We start from the raw sequence: 23,248 nt of genomic DNA on the forward strand, positions 1-23,248 counted from the left end.
GCCTAAACACTGTAACATAAGTAAGAATCATCTTTGGTGGAACATTTTTTAAATAAAGCTGAACATTCTTTCAATGGTTGTTGACAGCATTGGTTCTGTAAAAGTATCATTTACTGTCCTGTCCTCCCATAATTTCATGAGCCTGATACGTTTTCCCTGGGGATTCAAAGTCCCAATCTCTGCAGTATTACATTGTGAAAAATAGAACATGCTTTCTGTGGCTGACTGCAATGTAAGATCCTTACTGATATTCACAGAAATCAAGGGTGTTAGGGGTTGGAAGGGACCTTGAGAAATCATCAAGTCCAACCCCCTGCTGGAGCAGGTCCACCTAGTGTAGGTCAGACAGGAACCCATCCCGGTGGGTTTTCAATGTCTCCAGAGAAGGAGACTCCACAACCTCTCTGGGCAGCCTGTGCCTGTGCTCTGTCACCCTCACAGTGAAAAAACTTTTCCTCATGTTTAGAGAGAACCTCCTGTGCATCCATTACCCCTTGTCCTGCTGTTGGTCATCACTGAGAAGAGCCTGACTCCATCCTCCTCATACTCACCCTTTACATACATCTAAGCATTAATGAGGTCACCCCTCAGTCTCTTCCAAACTAAAGAGACCCAGCTCCCTCAGCCTTCCTCATAAGGGAGATGTTCTACTCCCTTCATCATCTTGGTCACTCTGCACTGGTCTCCCTTAAGCAGTTCCCTGTCCTTCTGGAACTGAGGGGCCCAGAACAGGGCACAATATTCCAGATGTGGCCTCACCAGGGCAGAGTTTTCATAGGAGAGGTGCTCTAGCCCTCTGGTCATTTTTGTGTGACCCTCCTCTGGACTCACTCCCAACAGGTTCGTGTCCTTTTTATGTTGGAGGCCCCAGACCTGAACACAGCACTCCAAGTGGGATCCCATGAGAACAGAGCAGAGGGGGGAATCACCTCTCTACCTCTCTCTACCTGCTAGCCCCCTACATCAAAAGGATAAGGTTGGTTTTCTAGGCTGCAGGTGCATATTACCAGCTCACATTTCATCAGCCATCACCCTCAAATCCTTCTCCTCAGGACTGCTTTTAGTCTATTTTCTGCTCAGCCTGTATTTGTCCTTGGGATTGCCCTGACTCATGTATAGAACCTTGCACTTGGTGTTACTGAACTTCATGCAGATTTCATGGGCCCAACTCTCAAGCTCTTGTGAGTTTGGAGTCAGTAACAGAAAGCTAATCAGGCAAGAAACTAAGTTATATTTCAGAAAAACAAAGCACATGAAAGACTAGGCTGACCCTGTACTCAGCGCTGGTGAGGCCACACCTCGAGTACTGTGTCCAGTTCTGGGCCCCTCAGTTCAGGAAGGATATCGAGGTCCTGGAGCAGGTCCAAAGGAGGGCAACCAGGCTGGTGAAGGGACTCGAGCACAGATCCTATGAGGAGAGGCTGAGGGAGCTGGGGCTGTTCAGCCTGGAGAAGAGGAGGCTCAGGGGAGACCTCATCGCTCTCTACAACTCCCTGAAAGGAGGCTGGAGCCAGGGGCGGGTTGGTCTCTTTTCCCAGGCAACTCTCAGCAAGACAAGAGGGCACGGTCTCAAGTTGTGCCGGGGGAGGTTTAGGTTGGACATTAGAAAGAATTTCTTTGCTGAGAGGGTGATCAAGCATTGGAATGGGCTGCCCCGGGAAGTGGTGGATTCTCTGTCCCTGGAGATATTTAAAAAGGAGACTGGATGTGGCACTCAGTGCCATGGGCTGGTAAGTGGATCAAGGGTTGGACTTGATGATCTCTGAGGTCCCTTCCAACCCAGCCAATTCTATGATTCTATGACCACAAGTAGGAAAGAACGCCCAGTCCCCTCTAGGGTGCTCAAGGGAAGAAGCAAATATTTCACATACACACTATCAGATCAGGTGGGAAAAGGGGGAAGGAAAAAAAAGAAAATCCCAGAGAAGACTTAATCCTCTAGTGGTAATGGCAGAACAGACCCAAAACTTACCACTCCAATCACCTGTTGGATATTGCAGCTGGCAGATTAGGTGGTAGGTGCCACAGAAATATGTAATTGCCTTCATGGCTGCACAGACTATATTTATGCATTTATGAGTTAACATTTTGTGACTAAAATGAGACTTAGCTCAATTAGTGTTCTTCTAACAGTAGGTCTTTTCAGTATTTTACTCATAGCGCACAAAAACTCCTAGCTCTGCTTGGGAAATGAAAGATGTACTTATCACTTAATGGACTTCTCAACCATGATTTCAGCCACTTCAAAACAGCTGCAAGGGATAAGTCTGAAATCCTACAGTGACAACATTTTCTAGGATCACCAACACAAAGATGATAATGGAATTCAGTAATGCTATGCTCATTTATTAACATAGGTGGAAGGCCACTTAATGAGAAGCAAATCTAATGTAACAAGAGCACTAACCAGTGACTGTCGGAACAGGAAACACTTCTTTGGGTCAATACCACAGGCAAGAACAGCAGCAGTGGTGTCCAGTATGTTCTGGCGCAGGACAGCTGGTTCCTTGGGCATGGTGAGAGAATGCATATCCATAATGCTATATAGCACTGAGCTGTACTCTTCCTGAAGATTCACCCAGTTCTGAATGGCTCCAAGGTAGTTACCCAGATGAGGTGTCCCAGTTGGCTGGATACCAGAGAAAATCCGATCCACGACCACATTCTGTTACAAACATTGGTAAAATTAACACGTACATTTTCTTTTTTAATTTTCTTTTCTTTACATGCCAGAAAATGTCATAGTTCTCATTTATTTATAGAATAGAAACCGAGAATGATCAAAGTTGGACTTTCAAGTCCAACTGTCAACCCACCACCACCATGCCAACTAAACCATGCCCTCAAGTGCTATGTCCACACATTTTTCAACACTTTCAGGGATGGTGACTCTACCACTTCCCTTGGACAGCCTGTTCCAATGCCTGACCACTCTTTCAGTAAATAAATTTCTCCTAATATCCAATCTGAACCTCCCCTGGTACAACTTCAGACCGTTTCCTCTCATCCTATCACTTGTTATGTGGGAGAAGAGACAGATCCCCACCTCACTACAACCTCCTTTCCGACAGTTGTAGAGAGCAATAAGGTCTCCTCTCAGCTTCCTCTTATCCAAACAAAACAGTCCCAATTCCCTCACCAATTCCTTATAAGACTTGCTCCCCAGATCCTTCACCAGCTTTGCTGCTCTTCTCTGGACATACTCCAGCAGCTCAATGTCCTTGTAGTGAGGGTCTCAAAACTGAACACAGTACTAGAGGTGCAGCCTCACCAGTGCTGAGTAGAGGGGGACAATCACTTCCCTTCTCCTGCTGGCCACACTATTCCTGATAGAAGCCAGGATGCTGTTGGCCTTCTTGGCACCTGAGCACACTGCTAGCTCATGTTCAGCTGCCTGTCAACCAGCAACCCCAGGTCCTCCTTTGCTGAGCAGTTTTCCAGCCACTCTTCCCCAAACCTGTAGCATTGCATGGGGTTGTTGTGACCAAAGTGCAGGACCCTGCATTTGGCCTTGTTAAACTTCATTTTATTAACCTTGCCCCACTAGTCCAGCCTGTCCAGATCCCCCTCTAGAACCTTCCTACCCTCAGCCAGATCAGCACTCCACCCGCCTTAGTATCATGCACAAACTTTCTGAGGGTGCACTCAACGCTCTCATCCAGAACACTGATGAAGATATCAAACAATATCAAGATATTAAACAACCCCAAAACTGAGCCCTTGGAAACATCACTTGTGACTGGCCATCGATTGGATTTAGCTCTCTTCACCACAACTTTCTGGGCTTGGCTGTCCAGCCAGTTTTAAACCAGCTAAGGGTACAGTTGGCAAAGCCATGAGCTGCTGAAAGAAACCTAGTCCTTGATCCAAAGAACCATGAAAGAGATTATAAGAAGTTCTAAAACAACCCATCTTGGCAGCAGCAGAGTTTCTAAAAGGGCTCTACAATGAAATATTGCTAACGCTCAAGATCACACCTGAAATACTGCATATGCATCAGTACCAGTAAAATGTCAACATCTGAAGATAGTTCACAGAGAAGCAGCAAAAATATTACTAAGAACCTGAGTTTGTGAGCAAAGATTAAAAAGCTTAAAATATGTATAGTTTGGCTAAGTGACAATTACCATCTAGGAAAGTTTGTTTTCCTGCATCCCAGCCATCCATCTGACCATTTTCTCAGAGCCTCAAGCTGTCAGCATATGATCAATTACCTCCCTGACCTTTCCAAAGAATTCCACCATATTCAGAAGTAACTCAGCAATGTTTTAAGTGAAAATGTTACATGCCAAGTTGTAAGAGCATGCAAGACTGCTCGACTTACAAATGAGGGACCCATCAACCTCAGCAGGGAGTCCTAGTCACAAAGATGCACAATACAAGTCCTCTGACTGTTGTACAGCAGGAACTGACTGCATGATTTTTTTCTCTTAAATTTAAAAATCAACATCTACAACAAAGTAAAGAGAATTTATTACTGATGTAGTCCATTTTAATTGTTGTGAATCTCTTGCAAATGTATGGAGGAGCAAAAGATTTAAATCAAGTCATACAACTATGAAACCACACAAAATGGCACCAAAAGCCAAGTACCATTATTTTTAACTATTAAAAAAGGACTTCAAATTTACTTGATTAATTTTGACTCAGACTCAAGAAAAATGAATGAGAAAGTGTTTCCAAGTGGAAGAGGACTTCATTTTTTTTTTTTTTACCTTGATCTACAGTTCAGAAAGGCCTAGCCCATTTCCTTCAAAATTCGCTGAAAAATTCTTTTTGCTTTCAAAGTAAGCCTGTTTTTCAAATCAAGACAGTTTTCTTGTCCAATTCTTAAGTGTTTGTGCTGACAGGTAAGAGCAGGTTTGGGCTAACAGCCACGTTAATCTCTCCTGCTCATATAAATGCTTATACATTTAAGTCCAGGTACTAACCCCTTTACCCCATCCCAAATATCTGCTTGATTTCTAGTATATTCTTGAGTCACTTTTTAAGCACTCTTGGAGAACCTCCAGCACAGGAGCTGCAAGGTAGTCACTGCAATGAAAAGCACACCATTTCCTCCAATAGTAGCTATAAATTCCAGCTACTGTGCTCCATTCCTTGACCACCCATGCCTCTTCTGTCCATCACACAAAAATGGATTCATGCTACTCAATTCCTTGTTTGCCATTTGATCCCTTGTTTTCCTAGGAACCCGTATAAAAGCATTTAACACTCCCCACAGAACCCCTTCGCCTGCCACAAGGACTGCAGCCAGCTTCCTGTTAGCAGTGAGAAAGGCTAGGTGCTCACCTAGAGAAGGTGGCATACATACACAAATTAAATGAAGTCTTGCAGAAACTCTGGGAACTTGGGATTCACTAGGCAATCTCTTACTAAGGGCACAGAGCAGTTGCTAGGCAATGCAATGGGTACTTTACAGGCCTAGCATTACCTTTTGCTTCCCATATTCCTGCTCTTCACCAAAAGAATAAGAACTCAAGAAGAAAATAAGGCAATAAATGGATGACCACTAAGATGGTCTTCTGCTCCTACAGGAGCAGAATAACATACAGAATAACAGGCTGTATGTAAGAACACCATTTCTCTTCTCAACTCCTTGTCTCCTCTCTCTCAGTTCAAATCCTGATGCTCCTTTCCACAGCTATTTCTGCTGCCTATTTTCCAGTGCCCAACTAAATGTATGGTTAACCACAGTATTCTACACAGGCCTTATAGCCCTGTTCTCCATTTTCTTATCAGATTGTTTTATCCCTCGTGTTCCTTTACTGTTTTCTTCTTCCACTTGTGCTTCCCACCCTATACCTTCCAAAAGAGATATTGCATGGTGTAACAAGCCAGTAAGGAGGCACAGAAAATGCCATTTGATAAAGAAGCTATTAGTGCCTTGACTCCAGTGACTTTCTATAAAATGTTTCCTATCTGCAGTGTTTTAATAGCTACGAAATTTTATAATGTTCTGAACTCCACAATGGATGTGCATCAAATAAAGCATGCTGCAAAACCTTACACATCTTTCAACTGCAGTTGAGACAAAGACAGCATCATTTGAAATGTCCTCTGATGTTACCATTTCTTTTTGCTGGGACTCTGTAGTTAGTGCCCCTTCAGTACAGAAATAGCTCTACCCCCTGTGGGTGACTGCCCGTCACACCAAAAAACAGGAATCTCTATGCAGTCAGGGCACATCACCTCACACATGCCAATACCTTGACTCAAAAAGTGCTGGCACCCTGAGCCTGTGGAGAACAGTTCTGTCTACAAACCCTGTCAGTCCTCAAGTCAGAGTCTCCATGACTTGAAGCCACTGCCTCTTTCTTCATGGGAAGCTTCATGTGCTTCCCACATCATGTTTGTTATCTGCATTTTCCCGTTTCCAGATCAATGTAGATTATGTCACTATGAACATACTACATGTATTGCCAAAGTATGTCCATTTTAGCAGATGCAAATGCAACAGAAACATTTAAATAGGAAGTTTCAGAACGTTTTTGACCAAGAAAATACAAGACATTAGTGTCTCAAAATAAACCATACATTCAAATTTTGTACTAACTCCAAACATCTGAGCTAATTAAAGATAGGTTTGCTGTAATACCATGTAAGTTAGCCATGTAAGTTATGATGACATAGTACATGCTGGGGAAAAAAAGCACCTACATGTAGAGTAAAATAGACACATTCTCATGTAAAGAAAAAACAAAGTTCTCTGTCTGTCCAGTAAACAGAATGCCTGTGAAAGCAAGCATAACATCTTTAGCGGTGCTTCTGTGTTCAAATGGTAAACAAATGCTTACAAAACATTTATTCAGTATATGGGCAATAAATAGCAAGTTAAACATGAGAAACAAACAGTAGCTGCATTATACTGAACCTCAGCTCAGCAATTACTTAACCTAAAGTAAGGAATTTGCAGAAACAAGTAAATCCAATAATGAAAACTGAGCTAGGCTGGATCTGAGGCTGGATCTGGGTAAAGCACTAGCAAACACATTACAAAGAACAAACCCACACTGGCTCCCAGCTGAGGGACTAGTTGACTAGAAGTCTTTCATCTTTTAACTCCTTTGATTCCATTTAACAACATAAAACATGAGATGTTACAGCAAATCAGGTGGTATGAAATATTCCATTGTGTTAGCAGAAGTCTATATTAAAAAAAGCCCCCACAAAACACCCTTAAATGAATCTTGGCTTTCTAGCACTAAAAATATACAGAGAACATTGCTCCTTTGGAGAGAGTTTATGTTCCTTGTTTGTTCACCCTGTGAGAAGCAGCGGGCAGCATAGCAGCGTGGCAGGGGAGTTCTGCCTGGTACCATGAAATCATGGGGCTGGAATGCACTTCAATGGAGCTGTTAGGTCAGGGTATGGGAGCTGTGTGCTCAAAAGTACTGGAGTTGGAAAAGGATAAAAACAAAAGGAGTGAAGACTTCCCAATGGAGCAGAGTGAAAGCCACAAGACATGCAGCTCCAGCCCACAGGCACTCACTCATTCAGACATCTGTAGTAAGCACAGTGTGAGCCTGATGTTCGTATGTTTAACTCTGTGTGGTGTTTGCATCTACACCAGTAAATGCTGAATGTTAATCTTTGCTTCTATTAAAAGCATAGCATCTGACAGATGTTTTAACATCTATTATTTGTTTTCTCTCAATAATACTTCTTCAGGGTAAATCCAAACACCACAGTGCATTTATCAGCAGCATTTCTAAATGAAGTTTGGTCCCAAACCCGTAAAGATTCAGGTGTTCTTTTACCTAGTCCCCTTCTTCATGATGAGATGAGCAAGTGCTGTGGCTTATACTGAATAACTGTCAGCATCCAAATGCTCTCAAATAATCATGAACAAGCATTATATTCTTGTTCTGGAGCAGGATGGATAAATCCTGGCCCAACACCCTGCAGTATGGCCACATGCAATTTCTGTGTGAAAGGCTATCCTGGAAAAGATGACAGTTTCCAAAATGCAGTGTTGCTTTCTTGGATCAAAGCAGAGCTTTTCTATGTAACACTTGTAGTAAGGAGAGCTACAGTAGACAGGGCCTCAATTCAGCAGTCAAAACCACACTCATTCCCTACTCACAAGACAAATGTGCCAGAACTGGAGTACACACCGAAGTTGCTAGAGTTAAGGAAATCCTACTTGCATGTCTTCCAAAGACCATTACAAACAGCCTTATTTTGAAAGTGAAGAGGGTGTTAAGAGAATGCTCATTTAATCAGAAGGATTTTGAAGAACATTGGTAAAGTCAACTTGATGCTGCTCAATTGTATTGGATGAACCCCAAGTGACTGCACTGTGAGCCCAGCCACAAAGTGAAAGTCAGAGGAGGGGCCAGATGTCACTTTTCCTGTTGGACCTAAAACCTCACCTAGTGCTTTTCATGTTAAGGAAAAGTACTGGTGCCTCATACACTCCAGGAAGCCCAGCAACTGGGGCCTATAACTAGGGGCACATACAAGTCTCAGGAAGGGACTGTCTCTGCACTGACCAACCTCTGTCAGTAGGTCTGACACTGAATCTGGGACTCCGCCTCTCTCTCTCTCTCTCTATCTCCCTCTCTCTCTCTTTCTTTAGTATTTCTCTCCTTTTGCTCAAAGTTATTAAGTAACACAAGTCCCACCTTGATTTCCTACAAAGCTGTATAGCTTAGATGTGTACAGATTGTGAAAGTGCCAACACAGAGTGTGTGTTCTATAGAAATCATACTTAACAAAATACAGGATGCCTATTTTCCCACTGCCATTGATGTTTATGCATTAAAACATGTCTGTGTTTGGACCTTGACTGCTACCTCACCTTAGTCCTCACCAAGGTGATTTGAGAGTCAGTCATTCCCCACCCACCAGAGGTGGGATGCAACATCAGCTGGATACAGAAATGTACATATAATACACAACTTCCTCATGTTATTAATGACGTGGACAGACTGACTTTAAAGATGTAAAATTCAGTGGTCTTCAAGACTGTAAAATCTTTAAAGGAAACATACAAAATGTTCAAAATTTATACTCACAATGATCTACCAAAGGAAAATTCTACAGAGAAAGAGTGGACTCAAAAACACAGAGCTACCTTAGCCTGAGTATCATTTGGTTTTTGCCCTTAGTAGGCCTAACTATTTCCAATCATTAAACATGGTCAGCTATTCTGTTTCAGAAAACACCTTTCACTATTTATAGGAAACCTAGAGGATGACAATTAATTTTAGGGTTAAACCATATATCTCAGAAAGCAGAGACAGGACTGTCTTGTCTTTCAATGCTCACACAGAAATGCTTCCAAGCTATTACGAAGGCCAGCAGCACTAAGCTCTAAAAGCAGCTACATGGTTCTTTGAATGCTAGTAGTTGGACATACTGCAATTCCAATCTAAAAGCTTATTGAAATCTCCAGAGCAGGATGCCACATGCTCCTTAAACCACCTGCAGTTGTACAAAACATTCCACAATAAAGTTTCTCTGTTCCATTCCACAACTTTCATCTGATTCGTATTTATTTTGCTAATACCTTCTAATTTAGACCTCTGTACATTTTTAATACATACATGATATATAAACAACGTAATGGCTCTAAGACATCTTAAAAAAAGCTGAGGATCTGCCTTGGCAAAACATTTACAAGCTTAAAAATTAAAATTAAAATATTAATAGCTGCTTTAGAAAAATCTGTGAAAATGTATCTTTCTTTAAAATTAAACATTACAAAATCTGGAAAATAAGAGTTCAAGATTCCTTTAAAAACAAGCATGGAAATGTGCAGCTAGCCATAACCTAGAATACTTTTTCCAAACTAAAAATCAGACAGAAAGAAAAAGACAATCCTATTGCTGAAAGGATTTCACTGTATCACCATAAGGTTACAGAGCTCCTTCCAGAGGCTCAGCATCACATCTGTGAAATTTAAAATGGGTTAAATCTCCCATATTTTATTAGTATAAGAAGCCACCTCCGCCTCCTTTAAAATTTCAGGAAGTTACCCTCTCACTGTATTTCTTTTTTTTAATATTTTTAAGACTTTGCGAGGAAGATCTGTTGCTGTTTTTAAATTGATCAGGATAAGCACCAGGCAAACTCAGGCATGAAACTCATTTTACTAGAACACAAAACATGGAGCTATATATATATATATGTATATATATATATATTTATACTTATATATATAAAGTGCCTATCACCATATTGATAAACATTCTTTGGAAAGGCAATCTGGAAAGCCTCAGACTGTGTTAATTCAAAAAAAAAAAAACAATTCAAGTCTCTAAAAAGTGCTAAGAATCCACACTGAAAAGATCCACACAGATCAAAACACCCTATACCACTAGACAATCCTTAGTATCCTGACTATACCTTTCATATTCAGATTTATGCATTCTGTGAGGGTTGACTATAAGTATTTACCTGTTGAATACATGTGTTTGCCTGTCACAAAACTGCTTCTCAAATATACAATAAAATCTGTCTTAATACAGTTTCTCAGCTTCACAAAGGAGTTACACAATGAAAATCAAGTGAAAACATTCAGAGGACTTAAGTTTTCAGAATCTCTCTTCTTTATAACTCCACATAAATATTGCCATCAGACAAGTGAAATGACAGCGGACAATTATAAGGAAGCCTTATACTTTATAAGCATTTGTTCTCTTTGTGGGTTTTAAAAACAGGAAAAAAAAGATAAATTAGCAACCAGTCAAGGAGGTAGGAGAAAGCTGCAAATAGACAGAGTTCTCAGGACTACAGAGAAAAACACTTAAACAATTATATAAAAGTATGCATATAAGTTGTGGTGGTTAGAGTCTGTCAGACCACAAGATGATTACATTAATCCTACCACAAAAGCATGAAGGCAGTACATCTCAGCTTCTCAACCCACCCAGTGATGGGGGAAGACAAATGTTTTCAAGACCCCCACTAGCCAGATATAAAGGCTTAAAATCAACTCCCTAAGAGTCTTTTGCTAATTGTATTCTTTCAGTACCTGAAGGTAAGGCCAAGGCTTCAGAACAATTAATTTATTTGAACTTTGTTCATAAAGCTATCCAAGCAAGCTAACTGGTAGAAGATAGGCTTATGCCTCTGTCTAATGTATCTAAAAAATATTTTCATCTTTATATTAAGTAAAGATTTGTGCACAAGCTCACCTTTGGGCTGAAACACAAGCAAGAGCTTTCAGACATAAAAAAAAGCCACTGCCCCAGAATATTATGACAATATTACAATAGCAGCTGCAACAGTAATCACCCTACAACTCACACTGATGGTTATTGTTCACATGCTATAGCATTTAACCACTCTGCTTCATTTTAAAAGCTATTTAGTTGGGGCAGAACAGGTGAAGAGCCAAGTGAGATCTGCAGCATCAGCGCTAATTCTAAACACAGGTGGTAGGCACAACAGAGAGAGCAGGAAGCCAACAGGAGAATCACTGCTGACATCTGCGACAAGAAAGATTGATGGCTTCCCTCTCTAGTTTTCCCCACTGTGTAGGCACGCAGGGGGTAGGTGAAAGGGACGGAGAAGCTGCTGTGCTGGCGACATAACACACCACAGAGACTCCACAGCACCAGCACTGATTAATGACACTGAAATGACTCAGGAAACAGCAAAGGATCATTCATAGCTTTTACTCTTCTTGTTATAATTTTATCCATGGTAGTTCATGTCCTGAAGCAAGCTCAAATTTGCCAGAAGAAAAGAAAATGTGAAAGTCAAAGAAAAGAGGAGCATTAAGCAAACACAGACACACAATGAAACACACAAATTGGAAAATCTGAAATTTCAAACATGAAGATCCTCCCAAAGGCATCAAAAAGGGAAGTAAAAAAACCCAACAAACGAAACCATAACCAAAAAACTTGCCTCAGCCTCATAGAAAAAAAAAATACTTTGGCTGACAAAAGCCCCCAACTACTGCATCTTTTGCATCTGTCTGTGATTTTTTATTTCCCTCATTAATACTTTGCAACTTCAAAGCTCTTGTTGCTAAAATGACATGGTGGCCTGTTGACCTTGGCTTAGCAAAACCTGTTGTCAGATAGCTATTAAGTAGCAAAATGAAGGGAAACCAGAAGAGTCAGATATTGCTAGCTGAAGAATACATTTTAAAGCTTAATTGTGACAATTTAAGTGTTAATGGTATTAGAGATAGAAAAGGAAAACTTAAAAGCAGTGTGCATACTACACTGTAATTTATTTCTTTTTTAAGCAATTATTTCTCCACACATTTGCTGTAGAAACCTTTAAAACACATTTATCTTGATATGTTAATTCAATACATAAAAATTCATCTGGTACAGATCCCAATTCATCATGCTTAATTCTTAAAATGAAATTAAAGAGCTAACATTAAATTAGAAAAAATCATATTTAGATTACAGCAAATTTTCAGATGAATAGCTTCTGAGAAAGGACTAACTCATTGCTCAGAAACTGAACTAAACTAAGATTTTAACAGCACTGCCTGGTATTCCTTTCTTGAGCATTAAATGTACTTCTATTTAAACTTAAGTAAGATTCTAATACTTATATTTAAAATGAGAAACACATTTACAGGAGAAACATTTACTGCACACAGTAACCCCACCCTATAAATTTAACTCTGCCCTCTAGGGCTAGCAAAAGAATACAATATAACTGCATTTGGGTTAGGCTGCCTTCTCATGCTGTCTTGTTAAAGATGACTAAGCAAATGGATCCTTTAATGTGGTGTGCTGCATCCCACAACTATATTCTCTCATTTGCCTTTATGAGCTCCATGTGCCATTCAGTGTGCTAGTGACAGCTGTACTGACAGACAAAAGGATTATCTTTAGCAGGTTGCTGCAGCTCACACCACCACGTATCAGAAGGTACCTCTAGACCCGAGGCAGGCACAGACCCTTCCCTCCCATGCTGAGTAGAACAGGTTGTATCAGCTCTGGCTAAGGAACCAAGCAGCAGGTCAGCATGCAGCCAACAGTGGTCACCAATCCTACTCTACACCACAATGTCTTCCTTAGCAAGGCCACAGCTGACAATTCAACTTTTTTGTGCTGTGTTCCCAACAGTTCTCCATATATATTGGAGGGACAGCATGTTACGGCACCTGGTCAAAGCTCCAAAGAAGTGCAGTTACAGAGTGAGCCCAAAACACACTGACACATGCACTTCTGTGCCTCCTGGTTTTCAAAAATACACAGAAAGCAGTTACTTTCGGAGGTAGCAGCTTATCTTAACCCTTTATTAACTATTCTCAAATAATTTGCTTCCCATTTTTAAGTTCAGACAACAAAACTTCTTCAATCAAACTACCTGACCACAAACATCAACCGTAGGCCTTGTCAGCCCATTTCACCCAGGCTCATTGAAAGGGTAGAAGACTTAATAATGCTGTATTCTTACAACTAGCACACAGGTAGTATGCTAAGACATAAACCAAATGTGTCTCACTTGAGAGGAGGCTGTGGAAGGAGGTGAGTGTGCTGAATCATCAGCAGGAACATTCTGGTCGGAAAGGTCAGGTTAGTACGTGCTGCCTCCAAACCCATCTGATGATGCACACAATGCTCAAAGATGAAAATTTGATAGTTTTAAGTACTGTAGGCATTGCTTAAAGAAGGTGGCACAGGTGAGAGGGAGTGAAGACACAGGCTTGTTACACTGTGGAGAGCACCTCTAACACACAAATCAATTGAAAAACTAGTTTGCTGTTAACTGAACACTATAGCTGAACCAGCAGCAACCAAACAATTTAAATTCCTTTAGGCTTCCAGATGTCTCTGGAAGCACCAAGTCTCCTATTCTCCTGATCCACCTGAAGTCCTGTAGGCTGGTAGAAAGCACACTGGCAGAGCAAGAGCAGGCCAGGGAGAAAGAAGAGAACCCCACAGAATCACGGAATTGTTACAGTTGGAAAAGACCTTAAGGACTGAGTCCAGCTATTAATGTGATTATACCAAGAGCAGTGCTAAACTCTGTCCCTAAGTACTAAAGTGCAGATAGGCAACATCCACAGCCTTCCCCTTGTCCATTAGGCAGGTCACATGTTTGGGCCTTATCCCCTGGTTGTTCTGCACTTGCCACATGATTGCACTCAGTATGAAACCCTCCATAATTTTTCTGGGTACTAAGGTCAGGCTGACAGGCCTGTAGTTCCCCAGATCCTCCTTCCTGCCCTTCTTGCAGATGGGTGTCACACTGGCAAGCCTCCAGTTACCTGGGACCTCCCCTGTTAACCAAGACTGTTGGAAGATGATGGATAAAGGCTTTGTGAGCTCCTCTGCCAGCTCCCTCAATACTCTTGGGTGGATCCCATCTGGCCCCATACACTTGTGGGTGTCCAGGTGCTGTAGCAAGTCATTAACTGCTTTTTCCTAGATTATAAGGGGGTTGTGTTACTCTTCATCCTCACCTTCCAGCTCAGCTGGAATACCCTGGGAGTGGCTGGTCTGACTAATGAAGAAGGGTGAGAGGAGACCTTATTGCTCCCTACAGCTACCTGAAAGGAGGTTGTAGGGACATGGGTGTTGGCCTCTTCTCTCAAGTGAACAATGATAGCACTAGAGGAAATGGCTTGAAATTGCACCAGGGGAGGTTTAGACTAGAAATGAGGAAGAATTTCTTTACTGGAAGAGTGGTCAGGCATTGGCATGGGCTTCTCAGTGAGATGGTAGTCTCCATCCCTGGAGGTATTCAAGAACATTGTAGATAAGATACCTCAGGATATGCCAAGAACATTGTAGATAAGGCATTTCATGATGTAATCAAGGTTATATTGCATTCTAGAGTTATCTGGCATCTACATACTCTAGTGGGCAATACAGATATTGATATATATATATTATTCATAAGGAATGTTGATAGTTGGACATAGTGATCTTAGAGGTCTTTTCCAACTGTGACAATTCTGTGATTCTGTAAAATGAGTATGAATCAATATTATGCTGCTTCATGCCCACTACTTTTACAAAATGCAGCAAAATTTTCTCAAGTATATATGAACAGGATCAAAATCCAGACAACAAAACAATTTGCTCATCTTACTCAGGATGAGGATGACCTCAAGCTTTTTGCTTCAAACTGAAGCTCTGGGACATGTTTTATTTTGATCATGTATTTTGAAACAGTGGTCGAAAGAGGCTATAGATGAACAATCAAGAGTAATGAGAGACCTCAGAAATAAGACTATGGAGGAAATGTGGAAAGAACTGAGGTTTAGTCCAGTGGAAGGACTGGTAGGACAACACATCCTATATATGTCATATTCTATATATGACTTTTGGGATTATGCTTAATAGAGTAAGAAACAATGAGTTGCAGTAAGAAAGATTCAGACTAGACAGATGCAAAGAAATCTTACCAACAGTAAGAAAATGAAACATTTTGGAACAGTGTTTAGAAAGATACAAAAAATGTGTGGATAAAGATGTAGGGGCAGTTTTGGTTTAGGTTTTTTTTTTTCGGGGGGGGGAGGGGATAGAGGGAGGCAGGGAAAGCACCAGATCACCTTCAGTTGGGCCTCTTCCAGTTCTCTGAGCCTTTGATCTTATATATGCATGATTAATGTCAAAATGTGGTGACCAAAAAGGATGGAAGAGAAATTGGGAGTTCTATTTAGATAAGCTAAATCTCATGGCATTTCACAATTCTAGACTTTCTACCTGCATTTAACAGATTTTAAGAATTGAAGCATTCTTATGGGTAGCAGCTGACTGCTGGCATGGTTTGAAAAAACAATCCGTGTTGTCCAAAGATGTGAAAACTGGTTAACACTTAATACTTGGAAACTGGTACATACACACATTCAGAAATATACACTTCTTCAACAGACTAAAACTGACAGCAGCAACATTGAAAACAAAATTTTAAGACTCAGCTTGGCAAGGTTCTTGGCCATCTCACTTAAACCATGCTCCTACCTAGAAAGGTTGAACCAGATGATCCTTGAGGTCCCTTCCAACCTGGCATTCTATGCTTCTTTGATTAGCACTCATTTTGCTCCAAGATACAGGTGTTACTGTAAAAATGCAAAGAAAAGTATATCGTATTTCTAAATTATAAATATTGATACATGAAACATGGATGCAATTTTAATTTAATAGATGAAACTATTTTAAATACCATGGACATCACAATCTTACAGCAGAAATGCCCTACAATAAAATTCTTCCCTCCCAGAAAATTAGAAAAATCTTATGTTTTTTATCACAGCATTATCCAAATATCTTAAAAACATCTGATCATTCTTGCTTCTTCTCTGACCTCTAGCTGAAAAAAAGTTTATTGTATTTTTAATATATTTTGTTCAAGCAAGGAGTCTGCTTGCTACCAAAATTGCCCTATAGGATATAAATAAAAACTATCAGATTACATCTAGAGGGATGTTTTTAAAATTTGTTTTGTTTGGAATTACTGTGTTTCTTCAGAATATTGTACTAGAAACTCAAAGAGTAGTTCATTTCCTCTCTATTATTTTATTTGGCAATTTCCTGTAGCAAGGAAAAGCTGGATTCATTTCACATGGGGCCAAAATTAACACAGCTGTTCAAAAGCCTTCTCCTTGTAGTCACTGCCTGAAATTCATCTCAGGTGAGAAGGAAAGTTTTAAAACCATCTGATGGCTGTTGAGAGGCCTTAGGACTTGGAAGCCTCAGTGAATTCCCCAACAGTACACACATACACAAAGAAAATTCGATAGCTGGGACTCCTTGTCCAGCTAAAGAGAATTCTATGAATTTAAACATTTTAGATATAACAATCATACAGTGACTCTACAGCATTTAAAAAACTTTCTGAAGTATGGCAAACATAGACTACATTTAAACTATTTTTATCAGTGCAGGTTGGTCCTGAATCACCAGAGTGGGCTGTTTCCACAGAAAGGACAAACAATGGAGAAAGAATGGATGAAGGAGGCAAAGACAGAGAAGGTCATTTGTGCTCAGGCCTTGTCCTCTAAGAAGATGTAGCTACGGCACGTTTCTGTGGCCAGGAGCATCTGGATGCCCCGGTTTAGATACAGACCCCAAAGAGTAAATGGTCAATAAAAGATATATTCTCTTCCTAAGGAACTGATTTCAAGGTTGAGTTGAAGATAGGATGAATGTAGTGGTTGTATCTCCATTGAACACGCAGGCTGCATTTCCAACTGATTAAATTTTCTGTATATGGAGCCAATTTTTTTCCCTACAGGAAACAGAGATCTTGTAGGACTGGTATCTAATATGCACCAGCATCTTCAGTCACTAGCATAACAAAACACTGCTTAAAAAAGCCTGCCCCTTTGTCACTAACATCTAAGGAACATAAAACCAAAAGCAGTAAAATTAAGGGTTATAATGTTTAAAACCTAAAGCACACAGTTCATAGTAAATCTTCTGTCCGACACAGCAGTGGTCACAGCACACTGCACTCAAGTCACAGCAAACTCAAGTCACAGTCTTGTTCATTACACACTTTGAACCCTAGAGTGTGAAACGAAAAGTTTCCTACTTAGTGTATGACACTCACTGCTCTATTTTGAAGATGAGCTCTCCCTTGCTAATTTACTTGCATCATTCAAACCAGTCCACAGGAAACCAGGCAATCTGGATGTACCCTTTGGAGTATCTCAGTGTAAATGAAGCCAACTGTTTGCTTTGCAATATTCCAGAATATGTAATACTCTAATAATCATAAATATAATTATAAATCTAATAATTATAATACTCTATGATTTTTCTGGCAAGTATTCTAGTAGAGACTAGTAACTAATGTCATATGGCCAACTACAAAAATGTTCCTCTGAAGGGAGTGACAGCACCTTTGGATGTTTTGACCTGGTCCAATGCTTGATGAACATGCTAAGTGCTGACATGGCCTTTGCAAACATCTCAGAAGTAGCGATCTTCCAGAAAACAAAAAAATAACACAAAAACAACACACACCAAAACAGTGAAAGTGTATGAAGAGCAGAACCTGTATCCACCCTTGGTGGCAGCAATTACACAAACTAATTTGTTGCCAGCAGAGATACAAAATGAGAACCGGAATTCAGAGGGCTGGACCCCTGGTTCCCTTCACATAAGCAACAAAGAGACTCTGAAATGTGTGAAAATGTTTCGCTCCTCCATGCAAACAGAAAGCACCCTATGGATGCCTGTTATGTCTTTCAATATCTGGGCAAGTATGTGATTTCAAGAAAAATATTTGCAAATGGATAGCACAATTCAAATAGAATTTTTTTTCTTTTTCTTTGATGTGGCTATAAAAAGACTGTATTTAGGAAAGATAGCATAATGTGGTTCTGTCACCAAAAGTTTGTACCTCCCTGTATTTGTTTTATGCTTTTAATTTAAAAAGCTATGCTGGTAAGCAGAAAAGGGAATGACTAGGGGACCTTCTAGGATTAAGGCAGAATCCCTGGGGAAAAAGTATTCATGATATTGAATAAGCTCAAAACAGGCCATTTAGCTATCTCTACCATCAGAGGACCAGAAATATTAGACAATCTGCAAGTGTGAAACCAAGTGATAGAAACAGTTCCTACATGGATTGTTGGTGAGATCAGCAGGAAGGCTGGAGTCTTATTAACATGGAAATGTTGCTATTTCTTTCCCAAGGCACAATGAACAGGCAAATTTCAAAGTCAGAACTATGCAACAGGCAAAAACAATAGGAAAACATCAGGCAAAATCAACAGCAATGGAAAACCAAGGAAGTTGTGAAAATGATTGTGAATTTGTTTTTTTCTGAATGCTGGCCAACACCCTTCCAAATGAGATTAATAGTTCAGCATCCAGATTATAAGGGAAACAATATGAAGACCAAGGTGTATTTCTCACTGAGTGTATGTGACCAGAAATTACAGTGAGGAGATTGCACTGACAAGATTCAAAACCATATACACTCCATCTGTCAAGAGAGGGAAGTATGTAAGTAACTGTCTCACTGTAGCTTCTGGGAATTAGAAGAGTAATACAGGAGCTCTGAGCCTCAGAAATAGAAAATTTAGCACTACCCAATTTCACAGTTTTCCTGCACAAGAATTTAAATACTGCCCTCTGAATATGAATGAAGCAGGTGTTTACCTGCCTGGTTATGAAGGTAACATCAGCATCCTGGTACCAGTTCATAACATGACGTACATGTGAAACCATGAAAACTGGGGAAACCCCTATTAGTGCTCCCAGTCCAGAACACTATTTATTGTTCAGATTTTCTATGGAAATCACTGAAGCAATCGGATAAGCTTCACCCTTCCATTACTTCTGCCAGGTCCAAGTAGTAAAAGTTATCCCTAGCATAACTCAAACAACAAAGTCAAAAATTTTTTGTATTTAAAAGCAAAAGCAGACATTTTCTTTCTGGTAGCAATCCTCACATTTCAGAGTAAGAATGTGGGACATGAAAAAGTAAATGCATATACCTTACTGTATATTCGTGTATATACATATATACTTACATCTATCTGTTTCCTTTCCTTCCCATTGTGAATTTCAGTGCACTTTCAAGGTGGACATCTCTGGGGGCAAAAATGTATTTAACTCTGTCCAGTGGAGGGGTAGATTTTCTTAAGACAACAGAAAATTGTAAGATCTGCTACACTATTTGTCTGAGTTGAGGACTCCAAGAATGGTACAGTCAAGGGCTCAAATAACCAAAAGGAAAACAATTTAAATTTGATATGAACTCAGCAGAGCTCACAAAATGCATGATCTAAGGTGATTTAACTGACAATGTTTAGAGGTTTTCTTCACTTCAGCTTCTGATCCTACTGTAATTTGAGTCAACTCCACAAAATGTTTGTTCATCTGACCATAGAGTCCCAGCATAAACCACAACTTGTGTCATGGAAAAAGTAATTGTTGAATATCTAGGACAGTGCTTGCCATAACAGTAGATGGGAATTCTATCTGCCAACCAAGTAGCATTAAAACGAGACCCCCAGTCTGTCATCTAGAGACAGAGGTGATCCACTACAGACTGTACAATTCATAATATATTTGTCCAACATATGCACCAGAGAAATTTACACACAGCTTCAAGATGCAGTACTGCAGAGTAGCATCGTTCATTAAACTTGATGTACAAAAACAAGTAAATAAAAAATAAATAAAAACAGAAGTCCCTAAAGAGAAAAAATGGGCACAGCAAAGAGACTCAAAGCAAGGGCCAGAGGGAGAAAGAATGGTGGGACTCTACCCAAGCCCTGCCAAGATGCCAGAATGAAGGGCTGTTTCCTACTAGAACAATCTCCATTTGCCAGACTTTATTGTTAGAACTCCATTATGGAAATGAATAGGCCCATTCAGGCCTCAAAGATCCTTCATTTCTGTCTACAATGGGAGCGATCTCCTGTGCAGCTACCAGAGGCCAAAATCCAGTAGAGACAAGGCATTAAATGCAAGGCAGATTATGAGAAGTCTCTCTACCACTGCAAGGTCTAATAAATCTGTGTGGAAATCTGAGTTCTCTCAAAACCAGTGAAAAAACGTACAGTCTCACTGCATACTAACTTCCCCTTAGTTCTAAAAATTATATGCAAGCTAGTAGTTTCATTCCGGCATAGAGAACACATTCAGTGCTTTCTTTGAAAGATAAGACCTGTTTCCCTTAAGCATAAAACGTGTTATTTATTGATTAAAATTAAAAAAAAGATTAAGACATCCACTCCAACCTGGACAGGAAATACTAGAGGATTAATGTACAGGCTAGAACATGTTGCTAAATCCAGCTGATTTCAAGAGCTGGGAAACCAAATAGCTTTGAGTATTTGTGCCTAAAAACAATAGGCAAAATACTAAATTCAGGAAAATCTGAAATCAAGGAAATTAAAAAAAAATTAAAAAAAATTCCAATTTCTACACGAGTCCACATACAGTTACTCATATTCAGAAGATGTTTCTCAAGGTCACTTAGATCTTTCCTAAAGGTCCTGTAAATTACAACATACTTAGTGACAGCTATTTGCACTCCAGATTTCTTCTCAGTCAACAGCACTTTGCTACCTCTAACCTTCATGCTCTCTAAAAGAAAGAGATGCTATGCTGGGGACCGTTGCAATCATAAATTCAAGGCAACCATGTACAAAAGTCTCTGCTCATCCATCAATCTCAGCACACTACTGCCTAGATGGCTGTTCTGAAGTTGACCTGCTGCAGTAACTTGTGTATGTGTGCAGCTAGTTACATGCATCTGGGGACTCATTTCATTAATGGTTAACAAAGTGACCCCTAAGTGAGAGCAACAAATTCAAGATGGGAACATAGATGCTTTTAAATGGGTTACATTTCATTCAGAACATCTGAACAATACTAAAAATTGAGCTCTCTCTGCCACAACAGCTTTAATTACAATCTTTGAAATCCTTAAGGATTAAGGCCTGGTAACTTCAGTTAGTTCCCTTCTCTGGAACCCATACTGTAACTAGAGCTAAAAATTTTCAAGATGAAATTTCCTATCTGGGAAAAAGCATTTTAATGGTCCTGTCCCAACCCACCCTTCAATTTTTATCGGTCTTTTTCAGAGACATCCTCACTAAAAAAAAAATCATGAAATATGACCAGTAATTAACATAACTAGCACAGTAACAATGGAGTGATCAGGTGGCCTGAATACAGAAAGAACAATACCTCATCAAAAAATTAACCAAATTTCATCAGAGCCAAGCAGTCTGAAGATACCTCCTTAACGTATCAAGAATACTGGCCAGAATCACAGACATTCACAGGGCCCTTGCAAAGTATCATAAGACCAAGAAAAGACGAGTGCCATTCCTGTTTCTAAAAACACAGGAAAAGAGGAACAATCCGGGAGGTAGCCCACTTAGCATCAATTCTCACTGGAAAAAAAGACAACCAACCTACCATCTTTTTCAGCTCCCTAGAAGATAGAGGAATGCAAATTAGAGGAACAGCAAACCAGGATTTGTTAAGAGTAAAGCATGCCAGCCTAGTCTAACTTTGGCCCCAGGATGTCACAGCAGTGAAAGGCACAGTAAAAACACATTGTGATTTTAGCACCACCTTTGGTTACAAACGGTAAAACAAACCTACCTACAGGGATCTGTCCTTTGGGGTTTTTTTCAGATATTCAGTTGGGTAAAGAAACAGGAACATTTGCAAATGAGGTGCTTATATTACCAATATGTTGGCTAAGATACCTTGGCTTTGAAGATCTCACACTTGCAGTGGTGCTGACTAAACACTCACCAGAGATGTTTTCTGTGTGGCACTTATCACTAAGTAGAAGCACCATTAGGACTCAGAGCAATCCTCTCTTTGTGTGACCCGAACAGTGCCTGCTACAGTCACTGTACTGATTTTCATTACAGCAAATACAACTTAGAGTGCCACTAAAAAAATGACCACGTTCTAGCACCAAAAAGGAAAAGAAATAATTCTGTGTTAAAAAACACTAATCCTTGTGAATAGAAGATGCAGTTCTGTTATCACATACAGCTAAAAGAGAATCTACTTCCAATGTGTCCGACTCCTGTGAAAATTGACAAGAGTAGAAAAGCAATATAGGTATTACAGTATTTTAAAATAATAAAATTTTTAAAAAATAACTGTAATACTGATAAACACTTTGCTACTAGGAAAGAAAAATAGTGCTAAAGACTGCTGACTTCTTCATCAAGGCAAACAATGTCTCAAAGCAGACCTCCAGCCTGGAAAACCATCCAGTGATGCACCAGACTCTGTACCCAAAAGCAAAATCTCATCGTTCTTCTACTTTACTGGAATAACAGTGAAGGTAAGTAAAAAACCTTCTGGTATGCTGCAAACGAACTGTGTAGCAGGAGCTACATCCCTGGAGGGGGTACATGGAATGCTGACTGTCTCCTCTCTGAACAAACTAGAAGTCCATTATGGGATATAAAGGAGAAAAAGATATCCTGTCCAAGAGCTTGAGTCCACACCAGTACAGAAATGCTCTGCAGTTAGTTACTGGCAGTGGTTGTCTGCTGACAGATAAACCCTGATCACCTAAGCAGCAACAGTCCCCATCTCTACTTCATTGCCTAACTTAGATTTTTCTCAGCATCAGCTGTTATGGTTAGGAATGAAGGTTTGAGCTGGAGAAAAGAAATTCTACACAGGCTGGCATTTGACTTCTGGCCACTTTTGGTCTTAAATGATTTGGCTTTGCAACACTGAGACTATAGAGAAATGACTAGCTGAAGACATTGATATTACACCTAACCCATGAAATTTGCTGAATGACAATGCAAGGCCTGATTTAGTCATACTTAAGATGTAACTGCACACTTACATTGATAGCG

At 40.1% G+C, this 23,248-nt stretch overlaps 1 protein-coding gene across 3 annotated transcripts in view; it reads right to left on the minus strand.

The window, feature by feature from the left end:
- Positions 1–23,248, minus strand: part of WARS2 (tryptophanyl tRNA synthetase 2, mitochondrial) — a 46,018-nt gene that overhangs the window by 19,700 nt on the left and 3,070 nt on the right. For 2 of the 3 annotated variants that reach the window (XM_071761365.1, XM_071761354.1), the window contains exon 2: positions 2,408–2,665. In XM_071761365.1, the coding sequence (XP_071617466.1) occupies positions 2,408–2,665 (258 nt within the window). Of the gene's footprint in view, positions 1–2,407; positions 2,666–15,899; positions 15,998–23,248 lie in introns of those variants that run through there. The other variant, XM_071761369.1, reaches the window with a different exon arrangement.

The sequence above is a fragment of the Heliangelus exortis genome, chromosome 1 (assembly GCF_036169615.1).
Source record: "Heliangelus exortis chromosome 1, bHelExo1.hap1, whole genome shotgun sequence".
In the NCBI taxonomy this organism is placed as follows: domain Eukaryota; kingdom Metazoa; phylum Chordata; class Aves; order Apodiformes; family Trochilidae; genus Heliangelus; species Heliangelus exortis.